We start from the raw sequence: 22,979 nt of genomic DNA on the forward strand, positions 1-22,979 counted from the left end.
TGACATTATGTGCTCGTTAGTTAATGACAAGTGCCCCCGCCCTCACTCCCCCCCTGCCTGCCCCGCCCTCACTCCCCTCACTCCCGCCGCCGGCGCCTCCACGTGACCCGAGGTGGAGGAGAGGAACACGTGAGCCGACATCTTTAGATAACAGGCCGAAGCGCGGCGGGATTAATCGCCGGGGAAATCAGAAACGGGACGGAAATAGGAGAAGAAGAAGAATGGCACGTGTCGGATCTGGGCCCGTTTGTGGAGCACGTTCAAAGCTGTGGAACTTTTCTGGTGGAGGGCGCGTCGCTATGGCAATTAGAGTTATCGATACAGTTTAATTAGAGCCGCAACTAATGATTATTCCACTATTTACTATGACTATTTTACAGTTTTTCAATTCAATTTAGATCACAAAGTCCAGTGAGATTTGACTTTGTTTTGACCCAGATGAAGTATTTCCACCTGACGGAGAATATTTACTCACAACAAAGTACTTTTCAACAGAAACACGGCATGTACACGTTTCCTGTGTCATTTTCATGTACTTCCTGCTTAACCTGCTCCTAAGTCTCTCCTGTCTTTCCTCCTCAGTCTCTCCTGTCTTTCCTCCTCAGTCTCTCCTCCTCAGTCTCTCCTCCTAAGTCTCTCCTCAGTCTCTCCTCCTAAGTCTCTATTCCTCAGTCTCTCCTCCTCAGTCTCTCCTCCTAAGTCTCTCCTCAGTCTCTCCTCCTAAGTCTCTATTCCTCAGTCTCTCCTCCTCAGTCTCTCCTCCTCAGTCTCTCCTCAGTCTCTCCTCCTAAGTCTCTATTCCTCAGTCTCTCCTCCTCAGTCTCTCCTCCTAAGTCTCTCCTCAGTCGCTCCTCCTAAGTCTCTCCTTAGTCGCTCCTCCTCAGTCTCTCCTCCTAAGTCTCTCCTCAGTCTCTCCTCCTCAGTCTCTCCTCCTAAGTCTCTCCTCAGTCTCTCCTCCTCAGTTTCTCCTCCTCAGTCTCTCCTCCTCAGTTTCAAACACTGCATGGACACGTTTCCTGTCATTTTCATGTACTTCCTGCTTTGACTGAATAATATACTGACAAAAACAACTAGTGTTATTCATTATTTACATAAACAATGTGATTAATCCCCGTGTTTAAGCTTAAATAATAGAAAATCTGACCACGGCCTTTCCTGATTGGTCGGCGCATGTGGCGACTGCGTTATGTAAACAGGATGTTGTCTGAAGCCGTTTACTTAATAGTTCCACTAATGAGAGTGCTCTTACGCAACGCCATTGTTTATCTGATCCATCGGCTCAACACCGACAGAGGGAGAGCATTTTTACTAACATTTTTTATAAAACTATGGAATCTGAAAATAAACTAAAAATATAATTATATTTGTTCCCAAAATACTTCAGTAAATGTACTGGGATATTCCACTGTAAACACGCAGTATTAATATTACATACATCTATGGAATTATTAATCAAAATATAATCTTATTTGAACACGTCTGGACCCCCCAAAGTAAAAAAATAAAATTAAATCCAATAATTATTAATAAACATTATTTTCCAATTATGTATTTAAATTTAAATATAAAATTTTAAAGACTTTGCAATGATCCAAACATCTCATTTATTCATTATGAGTTTATTAGTGTTTTTATCATCGTTCATGGTCACCGCATAGACACCGCTAACAGCAACTAGCATGCCAACAGCAACTAGCATGCCAAACTCAACTAGCATGCCAAACTCAACTAGCATGCCAACAGCAACTAGCATGCCAAACCAACTAGCATGCCAACAGCAACTAGCATGCCAAACTCAACTAGCATGCCAACAGCAACTAGCATGCCAAACTCAACTAGCATGCCAACAGCAACTAGCATGCCAAACGCAACTAGCATGCCAACAGCAAATAGCATGCCAAACGCAACTAGCATGCCAACAGCAACTAGCATGCCAAACGCAACTAGCATGCCAACAGCAACTAGCATGCCAAACTCAACTAGCATGCCAAACTCAACTAGCATGCCAACAGCAACTAGCATGCCAAACTCAACTAGCATGCCAACAGCAACTAGCATGCCAAACGCAACTAGCATGCCAACAGCAAATAGCATGCCAAACGCAACTAGCATGCCAACAGCAACTAGCATGCCAAACGCAACTAGCATGCCAAAAGCACACCAGCATGACTTCCTGGTTCACGGGCAATAGCATTAGCTGCACACAGCACTCTATGGTCTCATTCTGACCCGGAGAGCTGCTTTAACTCTGTTTTGGGGTCTTTATTCCTCAGGTCAAATGGCAAAAACTGTGATCACGTCCCATTTTCTCATTTTGCTCCATCACATATTTTTCTTATTAAAAATGGCCGTGGCTGGAGAGCCGCGGCGCGGTCAAATTGCCGCGCAGTTTCAGGGACCGCGGCATTTCCCTTATAGCCCGTTATAGCCTCATGGCTAACCCTAACCTTAACCTTAACCTGGCGCGGTCTAAAACGGCGCTAAAACGCAGTCAAATAGCGGCGCGCGGCCGGCACAAAAATAACATAGCAGTTTCGGCCGCGCGCCGCGGCACTGCAGACACTCCCATTAAAAACGCTGTGGAGCTCTGCAATAAAAAGACCAAAGCGGATCTTTGGCACTTTGAAACTACTGGATCTTATTTGATTAAATGTGATTAATTGCGTTTCCCTAATTCAAGGTTTCATGCACCACACACACTGCTACTCAACAGAAAACCACACGGCACCAGAATAATTCATTTATTAAAAATCACAATCATCCAAACTATAACTCGCACACATCTACATTCAGCCATCAGCCTCAGTAACAGTCCACGATGACCTCCTGACCCTCCGCCGTCCCCGAGTGGACGTCCCGGGCGGTCAGAATGTCCTGCAGCAGCGACAGCGGCGAGTTCTGGACGTGATCGCTGCTCCGACTCAGGACATCCAACCTCCGCTCCAGATCCAAACGCCCCAAAACCTCCCGGACGTCCACCTCCTCGGCGCCGTCCGGACCCCCCAGCAGCGCCCTGACCTCCGGCCCCCAGCCCCGCGACGGCAGGCCGCTCTGGACCTCGCTTTCCGATTTCGCCAGCGCTTCTCGCAGACTCAGGAGCGACTGGCACGCTCCGAGCGCCACCGGCCGGTCGCAGTCGAAGAGTCCACTCAGAAGGACGGCGATGACCCCTCGCTCCACCAAAGCGCGCAGCGAATCCTCTAAAGCTGACGGCGGCGCGTGAGCGGCGAGCGCGGCGTCCGTTAGCAGGTTGGCTAGCTCCAGTGTGTGAACTTTGACCTCCCAGTCCAGGTCGGAGCTGCCGCGAGAGAGGACGGAGGGGATAGAGGACATGAGGAGAGAGGAGGAGGAGGAAGAAGAGGAAGAGGAGGAGGAGGAGGAAAGCCAGGAGATGAAGTACCGGACCACAGCTCTCCTGGAGAAGCCTTCAGTGTCTTCACAGAGAATGTGGAGCAGTTGGGTCACGATGTCGGCCTGCGGCATAAACGTGGGCACAAAGATAAGACAAGATAATCCTTTAAAGTCCACACATGGGGAAATTTCATTGTTGCAACGCAGGTAGATACAGAGGAAAAGGACAGATAAGAAACTTATAGGAAGTTTAAAAAACACTCTTAATAGAAGAACTCTTGTAAACAAACCTCTCATTTCCCAATAAGGAATGGAGGGGAAAAATAAAGAAAAACAGCTAGCTTAAGACAGGATAATACTAATAATAATGGTAAAATAAACTCTGTTTTCACATGCAATAATGTCACATTCATGTTCATATAACTGATGAAAATAAACAAACACAGGCAGAGTTTAGCACCGGGACTTAAAGGGCACGTGTTCTGCTAGAATCCACTTTAATATGAGCTTTTTGTCTTGTTATGACAGCGTTTCCTCATCGTTTTTTCACTCGTCGTTCACCTACCCCCTATCCCCGCCCACATCCCTGTATTTAGTTGCAATTTGAAAAAAAGATCCTCTCAGTCATTCCATTGCGAAAGGAAAAACAAAGATTTCTGCCAACCGAACAAACAATTTCAGAGATTTGGCGATTTTCCCATTGAAATAACATGGCAGGTTTGTGTCATCGCTACGGCTACACTGTAATAAATATAACATTGGTATCATTGACTTTTTTGATTGGCATGCCAAAATAGAATTTTCTGCAAAATTTGATACATTTTGAGAGAAGTAAATTTTGTGGTCCCTGTTCAATGAGCAATAAAAAAAAAACTTATTAAATATTTGGCTCAGCCGCACAGACCATGACTCTTAGAATAAAGAATTGGTATAACATGAAATTTCTGAAAATGACAGGAAGTGACGTCACACCAGGGATACCAGGACTAATTTCTGTAAAATTGTGTGCAGAGAATTTACGCAAAGAAACAACTTTTTTGACTCTCTAAACATTAATTCAACAAAATAAAGTTGCTTGCATACATTTTTATTTGTCAAATAAAAATAATTGTGACATTAGAGTTTTGGCCCACTGTTTGCTGGGTAATTTCCTAGTGTGATGTCATCAATTACAAACAGGAAGTGAAATTATAAACCTAAAAAATGTGCTACTCTGGCAAAATTCCAAATATATTTCTCTTAAAGGCGCAATGGACGATTTTTCGGCGATTTGAGAACGCAGGCTGAAGTGCACATGCCACTCCCCCGTGTGGACCGATACAACACACACGTGCGTTTGTTTATTAGCGCAACGGAGCGCATCGCATCGCTCGTCTCTCGTAGATTTCTGTCCACTTCTGCGTCAGCTCGAACTGTCTTTCTTCGTCTTCATTTTGCCCCGTACACTGAGGGAACTATATTATGATAGATCCATGCGCTTAGGCACGCGGAAACGTGGGGACGAGCCTGACGCGGCTGCAGGTGAGCGATAGGTGCGTTTTATGATTGATACGGGGCAGGACAAATGATTTATCCACGCCACGAGGAAATATGATACAAAATTTGCTGGAAAAAAATCGTCCATTCCACCTTTAACTGCGTTTTAGTGCAATGAGTGGTGCGACCTGTGGGGGGCGTTTTAATGCACCCTTACAGTGTTACATGTACCTGCTCTGATGACACGTCTGCCGCTCGCCTCCAGCCGCTCTGCAGGGTCAGAGCCAGAGCAGACACGGCGCTGGCCCTCACGTAGCTCTCCTGGTCCTGCAGCGCCTCCCTGAGCAGAGGGAGGGTACTGCGCTCTTCCAACAGCCACAGGCTCTGGGAGGGGGCCGTGGAGGAGGGGGCCGTAGAGGAGGGGGCGAGAACGGCCTGTTGTCCCATGAACTCCACCGTGGAGTCCCTGACCTCCCAGCGCAGGTCGCACACGCGCTTCTGCACCGCTCGCTCCAGATCTGAGAGAAATATGTGTTCACGCGCTCAAGAGCAGTGACATCACTCTGTAAAGCCTGTTTTATTACTCGACATTTAGATCAGATTTAAGACAAAGTTTACATCATAAAATATATACATTATTTGTAATATTACCCCCCTTTTTGCAAATGGAATGAACGCCACAGAGTTAGAGTATATTATAGTAGAAGTATACTGCGTTATATTTTTTTATTCGCTGATTGCATGTTTACGGACGACAAAATTTCGACCGAGCGAAGTCTCTGAGCGGGCGAAGTCTGCGAGCGGGCGAAGTCTGCGAACGGGCGAAGTCTGCGAACGGGCGAAGTCTGCGAACGGGCGAAGTCTGCGAACGGGCGAAGTCTGCGAACGGGCGAAGTGTCCGACCGAGCGAAGTGTCCGACCGAGCGAAGTGTCCGACCGTGCGAAGTGTCCGACCGAGCGAAGTCTCCGAGCGGGCAAAGTCTCCGACCGAGCACTGAGCGAAGTGAGCGAGCGAAGTCTCCGACCGAGCGAAGTGACCGAGCGAAGTCTCCGACCGAGCGAAGTCTCCGACCGAGCGAAGTGACCGAGCGAAGTGACCGAGCGAAGTGAGCGAAGTCTCCGAGCGAGCGAAGTGACCGAGCGAAGTGTCCGAGCGAGCGAAGTGACCGAGCGAAGTCTCCGACTGAGCGAAGTGACCGAGCCAAGTCTCCGAGCCAAGTCTACGACCGAACGAAGTGTTGGAGTACCTGGCCGGAGCCGCTCAGACACCAGCGATGGGTCGGTCCAAACGCTGGTCCACTCGAGCACGGCCCGGAAACATTTGTGCAGCGCCTGTGGGACGGACGCAGCTCGGGTCAAGTTCATCCGCTCAAACGGGAAACGAAAACGCAAACTTACAACGGGCTCAGAATCGGGATGATTCAGACAGAGGAGGAGGACGGCGAACACCTCGGGCATTTTGTCAGACACTCCTACAAAATAAAAGAAACATCCGTTACTTTAAAGGTGCACTGTGTCACTTTTCCGTTATAGCGCGAGTTGGTGCTACGTTTAGCCGTTTTACCTGCGCAGTGGCTAACGGCGGTCAGAGCGTCCAGGGCGCTTTTCTGAATCTTTCCGTTTCCAAATATGTGTCTGTTCACCTGAGTGCAGCCGGGCGACGCCGCAGCGCCCCCTATGGACATGTGCAGTAAGGACACGACTGTGGAGACGATCTGAGGAGGCGGATATGGCAGGAAGTGCTCCGGCTGAAGGAGGAAAATCATGTCAGAAGCAGAAATATATCATTCTTTATCGTCTTTAAAAACGTGAAAAACCAAACTAGTTCATTTCTAAGTTTGCAGTTATTGTTCACCGTCTAAATACTTTGAGCGTCCCTAATATTCACCGCAGTGATATATGATGAGCACTGTTCACAGCTTTATTAAAGAGCAGAGTTTACCGTCATGGCAAAGCTAACAGACATTAGCATGCTAACAGAGCACTTCCTGTTTTGCGGAGTTAAATGCTTCATAATTAGATGCAGACGGCACACATCGGTTTGATTTTCACCCAATATAATATATCTGTACTGGGGCAAGACGGATTTGACTTTGTTACATAAAAAAAAAAAAAAAAAAAAAAAAAAAAAAAAAGTGGTACAGCCCCTAATCAGATAATTATTCAAATACATGAATAAACAAACAGAACATTGTATCGATTGATTTACCGATTATAGTTTTGTGATATTGTAGAAAAGTCTTTTCATGTTTATTGTAAAATTTCAACTAATAAATAATAAAGTAAAAAACAACTGCAAAAAAATAAAATAAAGTATAAAATGAACTAAATAATTTACTCTTTTCATTTTTGCCATTTTATAACAACAGGAAAAAAACAAAAAACCCACAAAGAACGAAGTAGGAAGTAGAAAATAAGGGAGTCAGAAAATAAATAAAAAACAAAAAAGAGGAATTAGACAATATTAAGTTCTGATTAGTTAACCCGTCTCCCATGTTACTACTGAAATAATAATAATACTAACTAACTAACAGTGTTGTGCAGCGTTACGCACCAGCAGTGAGATCTGATGCAGGTTTGACAAACACATGAGGACGATTGAGGAGCAAACGCTTTTATTTTGAAGCTCCTCCAGGACATCACCTGTGGAAGAGGAAACTACTGAGATAAGAGTATGAAACAGTCTACTATGATATTTAAATGGAAATACAAGTCTGTGTCACGTACCTGCAGAATCAGAGTAAAGCACAGACTGTCCAGTTACTATATCGAGTGGCAGTAGAAGTATTTTCACTGCTGTTGGAGTGTGGACTGGGTCACTAAAGGGAAAGAACAGGTAATCAAATATTATAACAATAATATCTCAGTATTAAAGTAGACAGATTATGCCAGGTACGTGCAAACTGCAGTATCTCAAACGGCTTCATACTGGTTCAAACCTGCAGAACTGATAATAATGAGGTTTCACTGTAACAAGCAGTAGATTGTCTTTTACATATGTACAGATGTATAATGTATATCAAAGAATGGTAACCAAGTACAGGGAAGTACAGGATTACTCAAAATACAACTCTGAGTGAACTAATGATGAGGAAACTGTTGGAACGAGATGAAAGCCTCATTTTCACACAGTAGAATCATAAGTAGTTATTGAAATCCGTCTAAATCGTTCCTCGCTCTCACAAACTCTTTGGGACATTGTTAATATTCACAAGCTTTTATTTTCAGATAGGGGATAGCCAATCAGAGCTCTGCTTCCAGCTCTTAAGTCCTGGTAGACGAGACATAAAATCTTTTACTTTAAATCAACTTTAAAAGCTTATTAATGTTGATAATGATATGTCCCTTGGAAAAACAAATCATTAGTGTTAAATTGTGTCCTTTACTTCTGTTTTATCTTGCTTAACGTCTGACACATGCTTCATACAGTCTCAGTGTTAGTGTTCTTACCAAAAGCCTTGGCGCAGAACAGCCGCTGCAGCTCGGGTGCGTTCTGCGGGCTCTCTGACCTCTAACATCGCCCGCAGGAGGCGCCTGGCACTTTGGTCCACTTCAGACCCGTTACTAAACAAAACCACAGTGTGATTATTAAATTTACTTTTCTTAAGGCCGTACATGCACTTCAGGACAGGACTTTAGTGTTTGAATTTCCCGTTTTAAGCCGCGTACAGACCGGTGCGGCCTATTCGCGCCCGACGTAGAATTTGAGCGCGTGTACATTAGAAAGGTTTACGCACCGGACGCGCGCTCTCGACGCCCCGGGCACTATACACAGGCGACAGACGAAGAAGGAAGAAGTGGCTCTTCTTGGAGGATTACACGGGGAATACCGGAAATGCGAGGGGAAATACATACGTACGTCACTGGAGCGTCAGCTCTGATTGGCGGCTGCAGCAGCTGCGGCGCATCTGCTGCAGAGACCTCAACATATATGAACACGTCGCGCGAGCCGCTTTGGTCGCCTCGGCCGCCTCATACGCGCGCTCAAAGCGTCGAGAGCGTAAGAAAACGCACCAATCGCGCATCAAAAACAAAGAAATCGCGCCGCGGGAAACGCACTACGTGCTCGACGCGCGTTTACTATAGACTTTGAATGTAAACTGGACGCTCCGGCCGCGGCGGTGTGGACGGGCCTTTATGTTGCAAGTAAATAATCCAGCAATGATTTCAGTCGCTCCTGCGCCCTCTACTGATAACAGAGTGAAACAGTTCAAACGTTTTATAATAGGGCGATACGTTCATGAAACTCTTTTCTTTTCCACACCTGTTTGCAGCCAGAAGTACCTCCATCAGTGGCAGTGTGAGTTGACCGTTCGCCACCGCCGTGACCAGACCCTCCAGAGGTCCGGCGACCGCCCCGAACAGCTCGGCCCGCAGAGGAGCTCCGGCCCGGGACAAGATCTGTGCCACGAGCCTCAGGAGCCGCGCGCTCTGCTGGAGATCCTGCAGCGAGTCTTTGAAATAGTCACAGAAAGCCCTCACGACGGCGCTGTAGTCCGCGCACGCCGCCGCAGACGGCTCAGCCTCGCCGCGCTGGTGATCCGTGCCGTTTGCCGCCGGCGACTCGGGCTGATAGAACAGCAGAACGTGCGCCAGCAGCTGATTGGCTGAGGAGGCCACAAATAAACTCGAGTCCGTTTGGAGGTGTAGAAGATGCTCCACCAAGTCTAGAAAGAAATAATGGTAATGATAGTGGAAGATTAAACGGTTGGCACTAAATAGTTGCGTCTCCAAATAAAAAAAAAAAGCATAGATCTCATATTTTTGGCTTTGATGGACACAAAAAATTTAATTACAAGGCAGTGTTTGTTCCCTGGTAGCGTCAGAAGTATGGGCGGGCTGGAAAGCAAACCAACCGTTCGTAAATAAATACAATAAACCTTGTGCATGTGGCGTTTCAGATTTTTATCCTAGTTCTGATGCACCTCATATTGTATCCGATTCCAGGTCCCGAAATAAACATATCGACCAGACGTTTCAGAAGAATCACCTGATCGCACTAAAAGGCTGAGGGCCCCTGGGTGCTGCATCATGCTCCTCAGGCCGCAAATCCACCCGCTTCTGACAGACGGATCTTCCCAGAGCCCGGCCTCCTGCCACCGCTTCACGCCGAACGCTTCACCCAGACTCGACCGCTCCTACCACGAGAACGAGCACATTGAGCTGTGTTTGCAAGCATCACAGTAGGAAGTGGAAGTAGTAGTAGTAGTAGTACCTGGAGTATCTGAAATCCTTGCAGCGTGGAGGCTGTCAAACCGGTGACTTTCATCATGAAGCAGACGATGGCGGGGTCCGCGGTGGCGTTGTGGGCGACCGCGGTTACGAACTCCAGCAGGCACGGGAAGGACTCGTGCAGCGACGTGCCTGGAACGACACAACGAAACATGTGGCTCTAGTGCAAACCATCGTGCTGTTGTGCCCTTGGGCAAGACGATTCACCCCGTATGACTCTGGCGTGTGTGCGAGCGAGTCCGGCGTGAGTGAATATATACTGCATCAAATTGTAAAGTTTGTGTCTAAATGAGAAATTAGTTTGTCATTGTTAGTATTCTACTTCATTTAGTTTCTCAATTACATTCAAATTACATGTTAACTGTTATATATATGTTTTTAATTGATTTATTCTGCATACATTTGATTACATTTGATTCCACTGCTGTACTTTGGCATCGGAACACTATAACTGACAGTAACATACCATCTGAAACACTGAGAAATATTTGTATTATATTTTTATTTATTTGTTATTGTTTTTTTGATACTTCAGACAGATATAAGTCAACTCCAAAGTTGCACTGACCCGCTTTGGAGAGTTGTGTGAACCAGTCGAGCAGTTTCTCCAGGCTGGTGTCATCGGGGAGACAGCTCACGGAGGCCGCCAGCAGCTCGCACACGCGGGGCAGCAGCGTCACGCACTCACGGTCCACGGCCACGGAGGCGCCGCGCGTGTGCATGGTGCGTTTTATACAACTGTTACACTCTGGTATGTTTTGAGTTCAAACGGGCCCATGTGACACCAAAGCGATGTCTCTGTGGTAGTTATAAAGAATTAATTAAAAAAAACAATGAAAAAACATTGTAAATATCGTTAAATTGGGCTATTCTGTGCAGTTGCTGAACAGACGTCGCGGGAAAAGCGCTCCTTCCGCTTTACCGGCGCGTGGCTTCCGTCTTTTCTTCCTCGCGCGCTCGGGTTCTGTGTTTCACGTCAACCTATAAACGCCTGGATCATGACACGCGCACGGCTAAACGCGTATCCAGACCATCTACGTGCGCACAAACTCTCCCACAGCGCCCCCAGCTGTCCGGAAGCAGTTTCCGTTCGGCGTTTCCGTCCGTTCGTCCATTTTCACGTTTTCGCACATGTTGCCGCACCGGCCGCCCGCAGCCCCCCGCTTCGTTTCCAGGATTGTGCTCCGTTTTCCGCGAGAATCCGAGCTCGTAGTGGTGTTCAATGCGCAGTACGGTGGATATGGTGGACGACCCCGATTATGAAGAGGAGGAACCTTCCTTCAGCGACCCGGAGGACTTCGTGGACGACATCGAGGATGAGGGTGAGCGCCCGCAGGAAAGACCCCGGCTTTGCGGCCTAGTCTTAGAGCGCTAGCTTAAACACGGAGCTAACGGCGCTCACGGTCTTTTAGCTGCATTTATTCTGCCTAAAGGAGACTTAAACCATGGTTACAATTCATTAGATGTTTCTAATGAACTTGTGGCCAACGTGTTTCCCCCACAAAGCGCCTACACACGAGTCTTTTTGTGTAACCTCACCCTGACTGTTAACCTCCCAATGAACATATGTGACAGAAAAAGCCATTCATAACACATATTATATAAAATAGTTATAATAAGGGCCCCTCTAACAATCAATATTCTTGAAATGAGGCAAAATAAATTAAACCAACAGACATTTTCACGAACAGACATCTGATCTAAATGATTTTGTCTTTTATAACAAGAACGAAGAACACTTTTGAATCAGAGGAAAATGTCAGTTCATTTGCTGTTCTATTTCAACAGATGGAAAAGTATTCTAAAGCCTCAAAATTGGACTCCATGTCACAACAACTTTTAATTTGTGATAAAGCGTGCAGTATATGTGTAGATAACATGAAATACTATCATGCGGTCAACGGTTGGTGTTAAGTATGTGTTTAGTTGAACCTAAAAATCCGGGTTCTTAGGTAATTATCTTTCATAATATTTACTTTGTCATATTTTGAGGTTGAGCCCAGTTTCTCCATTGAAATTACATTCTGGTCCAGTTCACTTTCGCCTCCATTCATTCCTCTAATCGATTATTTTAAACGATTTAGTCATTGAATAATCATTAACTGGTCTGTGCACAGGTTCCAAACATGTCACGAAGTATTTATGACTCAAATTGTGCCGTTATCGCCTTTAAAATGTGTGAAAAAAAGTGTGAATTTGGCTTTTAACCTGGGTCAAATTCGGTAAAACATATTTTCATCGCGTGACTTTTGCTTTCCAAACAATTAATTGAAAGAATAATTGATAAACAAAACAATCTTCAGCCCCGGTCTCTGTACGTGCAAGTCCTCCTTTTCACTCGTAGCAGATAATATAATCCCGTCACATTTGACCAGCCCGTGAAAGATCATTTTTACCACACCATTGAGACATTCACATCATTACTCTAATGCACAGATTACAATAACAATGTTTTTTTAAATCGTTATGACTTGAGTAATGCTGTTCAAAGGTAATTCCTCTGTCAAAACTGCATTAAGTAGTTTTAAGACGGGCTGGGATGTTTTGAGAAATATTTGATTAGCTCATTGTTAAAATTATTTGGAATTTAATCAAAGTAGTTTTTAGTCCATCAATAATTGTGGTTAGTCGGGCCACGTTATTGTCATAAAAACTAATAAAAAACATACTATTGTGACTATTTCAAAGGGAATAATCTATACTAAGATAAATGGTGATGTAGAATTGGATGGAGACGACGACGTTTACTCTTGTTTATTCTGAAGTTTAGACATATATTACTGTCTTGTCGTGTCGATGTCGGAGCGATGACGTCGGACTGTGTGGACTGTATGGCGCTGGTTTAGGTGTAACTGTCACTGCCCTGGACCGCCGCAGAGCACTAGGAACCTTAATTTTACCTCGTGAATCATCGAAAATCCAGTTCCAAACGCAGAGAAAATAAACAGCATTCAGCCCCAAGGCGAACAGTCAAAATCTAAGAGCCAAACCAAGAATAAACGATGAGTGAAACTGCATTTTAAGTCTAACGCGTTGCAATTCTAAGCTCAAGAACGACACAATCTTTAATGTTTCGGGCGTTCCCTGCGAGTCCGATGATGTGCTGCCCTTTGCGATGTCGCGCGCTCTCTCTCCCTCCTGACTCTAAACGTGTTCCGTCGCCGTGGTTCCCGCAGAGCTCCTCGGTGATATCCTGAGGGAGAAGCCCCAAGAGGCGGACGGCATCGACTCCATGGTGGTGGTGGACAACGTGCCGCAGGTCGGCCCCGAGCGGCTGGAGAAGCTCAAGAACGTCATCCACAAGATCTTCTCCAAGTTCGGCAAGATCACCACGGAGTTCTACCCGGACGTGGAGGGCACCACCAAAGGGTAAAGGAAACAGAAACATTCAAACAGAACGTCATTCACTTCCTGTCTGCGAAGGTCGTCTTCTCCGAGCGCTCAGAAATAACTCTGTTTCAATTTCCCCCCCGGAGCGTAGAAATCTGAAGTTTTTTTGTGTTTTTCTACCGTCTGATTGTATTCATTGCTACATTGTATATTGCCAGGTTTATATTGCAAGGCTAGTAATTGTTTTCAACGCCGTCTTCGTTATTTCAAGTTCAAAGACGTAAAGAAATGCCAACGCAACGGCAGTCGTGAGCGCGTTCAACGGACAATTACAGTCGAAATTATGTTGTATAAAGTGCCTCTGACAGGTTCGATGACTCTTCACAGTAAAACGTGGTAAAGATACATTTATTTTGAATTTATTTTTAAAAAAAGTTATGATTTCACTTCCTGTTTGCAATTGATGACATCACACTGGACCAGGCATGTCCAAACTACGGCCCGGGGGCCAAATGCGGCCCTTAGACCAATTTTTGTTGGCCCTCCGGCTTCCTGCTAAGTTGGCCCAAACAACAAATAGAAGTACTTTTACTGTAAAATTGGAAACATTCAAGCATTTTGATGTTATACCAACCTAATAATAATGTTCCAAGTCTTATGAAAGTTATGGAGGCTCATCAAAACTATGTCAAATGCAAAACTTCAAATGAATCACTTTTCAAATTTGACATTGTCAGGTTGTTTGTGGCCCTTTGCTCCGTATAAGTTTCAAAATGCGGCCCTCAGTGAAAAAAGTTTGGATACTCCTGCACTAGACTATTACTACTAGAGCTGGGTTGAAATAATCCATTTTCTGATTTTTAATCGATTCACATATTAATGACCGATTATCGATTCGTACTTCCAGATCAATTTTTTTATTTTTTTTAAATTAAAAATTATTTTCTACATTTCCCTCAGTGAACTTCAATCTACCTTCAAGAAAGATAATTCAGGACTCCTGGATTATCTTTCTTGAAGGTAGATTGACCCTTAACCTTTTCATCAGTCTTCCATCAGTAACTACCAAGACTTGTAAGATTTGCTGTTTAATATTGATATAATACTAGTTTTAATATGTTGCTTCTCTACACAGTCATGAAGTGAAGGAAACGGTTCAAATTCATTTTTAATAACATTAACCCCCGGATCGAATCGAAATCGAATCGGAAATCAGATCGAAATCGGAGTGAATCGGATGGGATCTGAGAAATCGGAAAAAAACGATTTTGAAACGTAAAAATCGGAATCGATTCTTGAAATTTGAATCGAAACCCAGCTCTAATTACTACTACGTCACTTTTTTATATTTGACAAATAAAAATATATGAGAGGGACTTTATTTTGTTTATTTAATGTTTAGAGTCAAAAAAGTTGTTTCTTTGTGTAAATTCTGCATAAACTTTGACTGGAATGAGCGTGGAAACCTAGTGTGATGTCATTTTCTACAATTTTTCAACGTTTTCTCCACAAATACCTGCTCGATTGGTGTAAAACTATAAGTTATATGTACAACAGGTACAAATACACCAATTAGAACATTGTAAAAACATGTCAGTGGCACTTTAAATTAAAATAAAGTGGAGTCGTCATTGAAAGTGTGTTTATTTCAAAAGAATAACTGCATTTTCAAAATATAATCTATGAAGGATTATTGCCTTTTTGTCAGTAAAGTTTAGTGACTCGTTTCTCTGCATTCGGCCGCTGTGATACGAGTAATATTTTGTGTATTCAGGTACATCTTCCTGGAGTACGCATCTCCAACCCAGGCCATGGAGGCGGTGAAGAACGCCGACGGATACAAACTGGACAAGCAGCACACGTTCAGAGTCAACCTGTTCACCGACTTCGACAAGTGAGGCCCGCTTCAAAACCCAATCCCAGACGTGAATATGACTTACTAATGTGTTTGTGTGTGTTTGTCTCCAGGTACATGAACATCAGCGACGAGTGGGAGACTCCAGAGAAACAGCCCTTCAAAGACTTTGTGAGTTCTGTTTAAATGACGACGTTCAACTGCGTTATCCTCTTTTACGGGTCAAAATGAATGAAAAGGCAAAAAAAAGCATTTTCTAATTTTGACTTTGTAATATATTATTTTGTAAATGTAAATATTAGTTTTACATCGATCAAGTGGCAGAAAAATGTACAGGAAGTGATATCACACTAGGGAAAGCGCTCGTTTATTTTTATTTGTTAAAAAATAAATACATTATAAGCCTCAAAATATCGCTTTGTTGAGATAAAATATGTAGTTTTTTAACATTTGAAATATTTTTTATCTTGACTACATTTTAGCAAGTTATCCTGTCACGTTAACGGACTAAACCAGACGAGACTGGGCCAAAACCGAGCTAAACTAAATGAATTGATGTTTAAATATTTTAATCCTTCTGCTCAATATTTGGTATTGGTCTATAAAATTGGTAGAAAATTATTTATCCTTTTTGTACTTTTCAATTCAAACGTTTAAAGGGGAAATTATGCTTTAAGTCCTTAGTAATAAACTATAACATGTGTAAATCATTAGTTTACATTTTGTTCATTTCTAAATTGAGTCTTATTAGAAACGCAGGACTTATAAGCTCTGCCCTTTTTAGCTGGATTTGTGTTTTTACTTGGTTTTATTGTTGAAATGGCTCAAGTTAGTTCAGGGAAGTGGGCGGGGATAGGGGGTGGGTGCAAACCGGACTTTTCTCAGTTGCAGGACAAAAAGAGCATTACTCAAACTCTGATCACACTAATGAGGAAACACTGCTGTAAAGTTTGACATAATTTAATAGTAAACCAGCAGCCGGACACACATCCAAACGTGTCAGATCTTTGAATCCCTGTCCATCTCGTCTGTTGCCCAGGGTAACATGCGCCACTGGATCGAGGACCCCGACTGTCGCGACCAGTACAGCGTGATCTACGAGTCCGGCGAGCGAACGGCCATCTTCGCCAACGACGCCAAAGACCCCATTGTCTCCGAGGAGCGAGCGGTGCGCACAAGCCCGGCCTGATCTTTCCGCTTTCGCCGCGGACGCTCCGGGGTCTAACTTTTGTGTTTTGTGCCCCCCGCTGCAGCGCTGGACCGAGACGTACGTGCGCTGGTCGCCCAAAGGCACGTACCTGGCCACGTTCCACCAGCGCGGCATCGCCCTGTGGGGAGGAGAGAAGTTCAAGCAGATCCAGAGGTTCAGCCACCAGGGCGTGTCCCTCATCGACTTCTCACCGTGCGAGAGGTGAGCGGGGCGGTCACTTCTGCGGTCAGGAAAAGGACGAGCAATGTTACGTCGTTTAAAAATCCCAATATCGTATTTTCTGGAGTATAAGACGCACCAGCCAAAAAAATGTGTAATAGAGAAGAAAAAAACACAAGTTGCACTGGAGTATGAAATGCGGTCGCAAGTGTGAAAAAAATAAATAATATCACCTATAAGTCGCTCCGGAGTATAAGTATAAGTCGCATCCCGGGCAAAAGTATGAAAAAAGGTGCAATTTAGATTCCGGAAAATACGGTATTTGATATAATCCAAGACCAAAATAATAACAGATGAGAGAACATGGTGAATAGGTGTACGTATGCTAACGCTAACACCTTCAGCTACATGAGGCACAGACAGAACTGTGGTAAGTGTCTGGTATGTTAACGTAACATATGAACAGTTATTCAGATAACTATAGCATAAAGAACATGCTAACAAGTTTACCAAAGCATCAGTTTTACCCCAAATCACTAAATCCACTGAATTCTTCTACCTCTGTGTCACTTCTAAACAACTCCACAAACTCCAGAGGAAGAGGAAGTGCAGATTCTTCTTCTGCGTCGCTTAGAGCCTAGAGCGCCCTCTTGTGGTTGCCAGTGTGAAAATAATTAACAAAATGATATAATGACGTGTTAATAATATCAGGTATAAGTCGCACCCCGGCCAAACTATGAAAAAAGTAATAATAAAATATTGTTTCGCAGAAATTCTACTGTATTGATACTTCTACCGTATATAAATGTTGGCGTACTCGATGTATTTGGCATAACAGCAATTCTTTAAGGGAGTGTCTACAGAGCCACAAAACTGCAATGTTATTTTTTGCCGCGGCTCCCGAAACTGCTGGGCTATTTGACACCACCGCGGCTCTGCAGGCACCGCCATTCTTTTATTCATCTTAAAGCCCCAGTTTGTCTTTTTAGCCAAACGATTGACTAAAATGTTTTTATTGTATTTTTATTGTGAGCGGGCTGCGCCTCCACAAACCTGACTTCTCCGGCTTGTTTCCATGGAAATGCTGTTCCTTTTAGCTATAATATTCCACATTTATTTTTTTATTTTTTCGAAATCACCCAAACAGAGGACGATAATCGGAATATGATGTTCCGTATTTCACTCAAACGTTCTCACCGCTGGGAAACGTACCGTGTTTTGCTTCTCGCTGACCGACTGAACGTTTTCCGCGCAGGTACGTGGTGACCTTCAGCCCCCTGATGGACACCAAGGAGGACCCCCAGGCCATCATCATCTGGGACATCCTGACGGGACAGAAGAAGAGAGGCTTCCACTGCGAGAGCTCCGCCCACTGGCCAATCTTTAAGTGAGTACAGCCGAGACCGCCGACGCGAGCTTGTGTTAAAACGCGATGAACGGCTGACCTTTGACTTTTTCAGATGGAGCCATGACGGGAAGTTCTTCGCCCGAATGACTACGGACACGCTGAGCATCTACGAGACTCCGGTGAGTACAGAACTCGCTCAGGTCGATGCCGCTGAATCGCGCATCTTCGTGAAACGCGCTCATCTTCATGAGCCGCACATCTTCATGAACTACTCTTGAAGTTGCCTGTACATTTCTGACGTAGGGTTTAAGGAAGAATGGTTTTCCTATAAATAAAATCTTATCTTTTCTTTCCAGTCAATGGGCCTGCTCGACAAGAAGAGTTTGAAGATCACCGGTATCAAGTAAGTGTTTTAGTGCAGTTATTGGGAACTTGTTTATGGAAAAAAGAGCAAGAATCAGAAGAGTTAGAATCAATCAAATGTTAAATCTCTGCCAGTACAATTCTAATACAATCAACTGAGTGCTTACCATCTGTCCCGATACAATATGACGGCGACTTCCGCGAGCGGTCCGGACGCGACTCTAAAACCTGGCGCTCGACATTTTATAACTTTTCAACATGATGAAGGGTGGCGCCTCGTTTGTTGAGGGCAGGTTCTCTTGCCAGTTCTGTTCCATTTGTCTCTCGCTTTATATGGAGTTGTCCATGAGTTTGTTCTGCCAGGTTGCGGTCCTCCTGTTTATTATCAAAAAGTGCGTAATAGAGCAAGAATGTGGTGTGAGAACTAAACCCTTCATAGTTTGTAATTCAGATGTTATATCAAAGAACAGTTTAATACAATCTAGTAAAATTAATATATTTGGTATTCCTTTCAGCATGTTCGAGTCGTTTCCAGCGTTTTTTTCCACAGATCTGAGCTGTAATTTGCCCCAGTCGAAGCTCCTTTCTCGACAGCGTGTTAATCCCGTCTGCTTCCGTAGGGACTTCTCCTGGTCTCCCGGCGACAACATCATCGCCTTCTGGGTCCCCGAGGACAAGGACATCCCGGCCAGAGTGACCCTCATGCAGCTGCCCTCGCGGCAGGAGATCAGAGTGAGGAACCTGTTCAACGTGGTGGACTGCAAGCTGCACTGGCAGAGGAACGGAGACTACCTGTGCGTCAAGGTGGACCGGACGCCCAAAGGCACCCAGGTGACTACGCCCGCCCAGCACACGCGTGTACGCGTGAGCGTAAGAACACGGGATTAATGAGTCTGGTGTGTTTCAGGGCGTCGTCACCAACTTTGAAATCTTCCGCATGAGGGAGAAGCAGGTTCCTGTCGATGTGGTGGAGATGAAAGGTGAGAGTCTTGAAGTCGAGGTGAAGAAAGGACCAACTATAAAGCCTGTTCAGTGCACTTTTATCACTTTTATTACTTCATTACTTCTGCGAGTTGTCTTGTATGGTTTAAGCTGTGAGTTGGTCGTTCATCTGGAGAGATCAAGCAGGACTTTATGGTCCGAGCTCTTTTCTGAGTTACAAGAGCGGTCTGCAGGCGGCGCCACTGTGGAGAGACAAAAAAGCAGCACCTCTGCCCCGCCCCTCAGTATCTATGGCAACGTTGTCTGTGTGTCGGGGCAGTGAGGACAGTCCGGCCAAAAGAACTGAGATCAACTCAGACAAATGAGAAGAAACGGATGCAGCGTAAAAAGTCACTCAGATATAACAAACCCATGAGCCACATTCATGTTTCAAAAGCCACTGTGACTTTCATTTTGAATTATGATTATTTTTGGTCATATTGAACCATACATTTAATTTAAAATGGAGTGGACGGCGCATAAGCCTCAGCGTCGTGAGTGTCTGACACTCGACCATTTACTGCATGTCCTTCCCTTGTCTCCGCCCCGTTTCATCCTCCCCGTCACTAATGTGTTTCCGTGACGACGTGGTGAACATGAATGTAAAGCCGCCGTGTCGTTGCAGAGAGCATCATCGCGTTTGCCTGGGAGCCCAACGGCAGCAAGTTCGCCGTTCTCCACGGAGAAACCCCACGAATCAACGCCTCCTTCTACCACGTCAAGAACAACGGCAAGATCGAGCTCACGAGTAAGAACCACTCATCTCGACTTGAACCGGCTGTAGCTTCGAACGCGCTTTCACTCTTGGGTTGTTCGTTTTTCAGAGATGTTCGACAAGCAGCAGGCCAACAGCATCTTCTGGAGCCCACAGGGACAGTTCATGGTGCTGGCTGGACTACGGAGGTTAGTATCACGGCGGGTTTGAGGTCTGAGGGGCGGGGTCTGAGGGCGCGTTTCAGGGTCTGAGGGCGACGGCGCGTTACAGGGTCTGACGGCGGGTTTGAGGGGTCTGACGGCGGGTTTGAGGGGTCTGACGGCGGGTTTGAGGGGTCTGACGGCGGAGTTGGGGGTCTGAGGGCGTGGTTCAAGGGTCTGAGGGCGTGGTTCGAGGGTCTGAGGCCGCGTTCGAGGGTCTGACGCTGTGTTTCCCCGCAGTATGAACGGCGCCCTGGCCTTCGTGGACACGTCGGACTGCACCATGATGAACATTGCTGAGCACTACATGGCCTCGGACGTGGAGTGGGACCCGACGGGCAGATACGTGGTCACCTCCGTGTCCTGGTGGAGCCACAAGGTAAACGCACGCCACAAAGTTCATCAGAGGAGCAAGAAAAAAATAATTATTCCATACAAAAAGAAAATCCTGTTTAGTTAGGGACGTCAAATTTTAGTTTTACGATTATCATAGAGAAAAAACATCACAATTCAACAATTATTTATGATTATTGAGACGGTGATTGACGAAACTGAAATATTTTATTTATTTTCACTTTTCTGTGGCTGGCTTCTGAAAGGCTGGATCAAGTTAAATTTGACAAAAGACGGACAGATTTGGACGATGGATTGAACTAAAAAGACCTAAATTTGCTTCTAAAATCGCTCTCGCGACTTGAATAATCACAAATGTCGATTTGTAACCTCGATGTTGCCGGACAGAATCGTACCGACTCTAAACTCGTCCCTGTTCGTTTCAGGTGGACAACGCGTACTGGCTGTGGACGTTCCAGGGCCGTCTCCTGCAGAAGAACAACAAGGACCGCTTCTGTCAGCTGCTCTGGAGGCCCCGCCCCCCCAGCCTGCTCAGCGGCGACGAGATCAAGGTTCGCAATCGCCGGCACCGACAAACGAGCGTTCGAGCCGCGCGCTTCGTTCTCATCGAAACATCCTTTTTTTTTTTACTTTTGCAGAATATCAAGAAAGATCTCAAGAAATACTCCAAGATCTTCGAGCAGAAGGACCGTCTGAGCCAGTCCAAGGCCTCCAAGGTCGGTGTCTTTTTTTCGCCCGATCGTACGCCGACGATAACGGCGAGTAAAGCAAGGATGTGTTTGTGTGTTTTGTGCGAGTAGGAGCTGGTGGACAAGCGCAGGGCCATGATGGAGGACTACCGGAAGTACAGGGAGGCCACGCAGGCCACCCACCTGCAACAGAAGGACCTGCGCCTGGAGCTCAGAGCAGGTGGGCCCATTTCCCTCGCTCTAAAACGCTGCTTTTAGCGGTTAGAAGTGACAAACGCTGCTGCGGTCGAGTCTGAGGTGTTCGGGATGAGGAAAACGCACCGTTCTAGTTTGGCATGACGCCAAACTAAGCGATGTTTAGTTTAGTTTGTCATTTGTAGTTGTAAAAAACGGTTGTGATGAGCTTCAGAGAGCAAAACCAGAGCAACGGAAGTCGTGATTTTGACGAGATGTGACGAGTTGAGCCACAAGAGGGCGCCAAAGAAACATGACTTTGTCCAGTTTAGGGCCTGATAGTTTTGGCTACTGAAGCTGGAAAGTAGATCCTCATTTGAGCAAGTATCACACAAAAAACAAAGCAAGTCTCAGATTTTGAGTTTCGCGGGTTCCTGTTTCTAGGCGCCATTTTGAGGACTTTTTCCCCCATTCAAAGGATCTAATAATTCATGTTTGAAGTGTTAGCGACCCTAAAGTCTCATCATTCTGAAACCCATGGATAAGACCACAGAAAGTACTATTATTTGCTGTTGAAAATAACTGTAAAGGCTTAAAAAAAGTTAACTAAAGAAGTTATTTACTCTAGCGTAGTATCGCGCATCGAGCTTTTTCCTTAACACTGAAATTGCCTTTGAGATTCGGGCGTCGTCTTCGCCTTTTTAGACCGGTAATTGATCACGTTAATAAGTTACGGCACTAAACAACTCTTTAACGTCTTTGTGATTGAACGCTCGCCCGTCTAGTCCGCGTACAAACCCGTGAACGATGATTAATGACCACAATCGCGGTTCGTTTTCGATACACAATCGGTCGTCGCGCTAACATGTGTCCTTTGCTCGCAGGCGTGGACACCGACGAGCTGGAGAGCAACGTGGACGACTGGGAAGAGGAGACCATCGAATTTTTTATCAACGAAGAAATCATTCCTCTAGGAGATCTGTAGTCCCGTGCGCAGGTAACGGAAGGGCGCGGCGGCTTCGGAACGTCGTCGCGTCGCTCGTCGGTAACACGTTTCCCTCCTCGTTCTTTCAGTCCGTCCGTTGTCGTGTGGAGACGTGGAGAGGAGTCACTGATCGGAGGACGACGACCGCCGCCGCGAATCAAGAGGTTTCCGTCAAAAGGAGCCTCTTCGTTCGACCCGACGGCCACTGGGAGGGGCCGGGAAAAACCACAAACGCAGTCTCTCCTCACCATCCGTTTGATTTTTCCCTCTGAACTTTATTATTAAACTGCCTCTCGTTTTTTTCCTCCTGAATTGGATCCGCCGCTCTCTCCCTCTCTCTCGCTCGCTCGGACTGGGCTCCCGCGGGGGCGCGACCATGCCGCCGCGTCGTCGCGGGGCGGAGAGAGCCGCGGCCGAACCGGTAGCGTCGCTAGTCAACATGCTTATTTGGCGCTATAGTGGCCTGTTTCCTCCTCCTTTCAGACTAGGATTTCACACAGGGGGGGGCGCTGTGGGAATAACTTTAATAAAACAGAATAAATACTCAACAATGTCGC

General features: G+C 45.6%; 2 protein-coding genes across 2 annotated transcripts; one reads left to right on the forward strand and one right to left on the reverse strand.

Moving 5' to 3' along the window:
• Nucleotides 1-2,736: 2,736 nt before the first annotated feature.
• Nucleotides 2,737-10,796, reverse strand: brat1 (BRCA1-associated ATM activator 1). The gene is made up of 12 exons (XM_072463760.1): nt 10,628-10,796; nt 10,043-10,191; nt 9,818-9,965; nt 9,092-9,494; nt 8,278-8,391; nt 7,555-7,646; nt 7,382-7,470; nt 6,392-6,575; nt 6,226-6,299; nt 6,075-6,159; nt 5,059-5,345; nt 2,737-3,474 (listed from the first exon to the last, which is right to left on the reverse strand). Exons 1-12 carry the CDS (start codon nt 10,779-10,781, stop codon nt 2,803-2,805), a joined length of 2,451 nt encoding a protein of 816 aa, XP_072319861.1. The 5' UTR covers nt 10,782-10,796; the 3' UTR covers nt 2,737-2,802.
• A 353-nt stretch (nt 10,797-11,149) lies between these two features.
• Nucleotides 11,150-22,977, forward strand: LOC140378090 (eukaryotic translation initiation factor 3 subunit B). The gene is made up of 19 exons (XM_072463759.1): nt 11,150-11,381; nt 13,236-13,428; nt 15,164-15,283; nt 15,358-15,415; nt 16,284-16,412; nt 16,498-16,655; nt 17,869-18,000; nt 18,074-18,140; nt 18,318-18,364; nt 18,945-19,155; nt 19,232-19,304; nt 19,931-20,053; nt 20,130-20,208; nt 20,461-20,599; nt 21,000-21,125; nt 21,213-21,290; nt 21,375-21,483; nt 22,322-22,434; nt 22,512-22,977. Exons 1-18 carry the CDS (start codon nt 11,282-11,284, stop codon nt 22,420-22,422), a joined length of 2,043 nt encoding a protein of 680 aa, XP_072319860.1. The 5' UTR covers nt 11,150-11,281; the 3' UTR covers nt 22,423-22,434; nt 22,512-22,977.
• The last annotated feature ends 2 nt before the right edge of the window (nt 22,978-22,979 follow it).

Source organism: Eucyclogobius newberryi, unplaced genomic scaffold (genome assembly GCF_026437365.1).
Source record: "Eucyclogobius newberryi isolate DKJ021-1_F unplaced genomic scaffold, fEucNew1.0.hap1 SCAF_4, whole genome shotgun sequence".
NCBI classification, from domain to species: Eukaryota; Metazoa; Chordata; class Actinopteri; order Gobiiformes; family Gobiidae; genus Eucyclogobius; species Eucyclogobius newberryi.

Coding starts and splice junctions, on each gene's coding strand:
- LOC140378090 (XM_072463759.1), top strand. CDS start 11,282: ATGCGCAGTACGGTGGATATGGTGGACGACCCCGATTATGAAGAGGAG. Junction 11,382..13,235: donor GGACGACATCGAGGATGAGG/GTGAGCGCCCGC, acceptor TGGTTCCCGCAG/AGCTCCTCGGTGATATCCTG. Junction 21,126..21,212: donor TCAGCGGCGACGAGATCAAG/GTTCGCAATCGC, acceptor TTACTTTTGCAG/AATATCAAGAAAGATCTCAA.
- brat1 (XM_072463760.1), bottom strand. CDS start 10,781: ATGCACACGCGCGGCGCCTCCGTGGCCGTGGACCGTGAGTGCGTGACG. Junction 6,300..6,391: donor CGCCGTTAGCCACTGCGCAG/GTAAAACGGCTA, acceptor TTTATTTTGTAG/GAGTGTCTGACAAAATGCCC. Junction 3,475..5,058: donor CAGACGTGTCATCAGAGCAG/GTACATGTAACA, acceptor TTTATGCCGCAG/GCCGACATCGTGACCCAACT.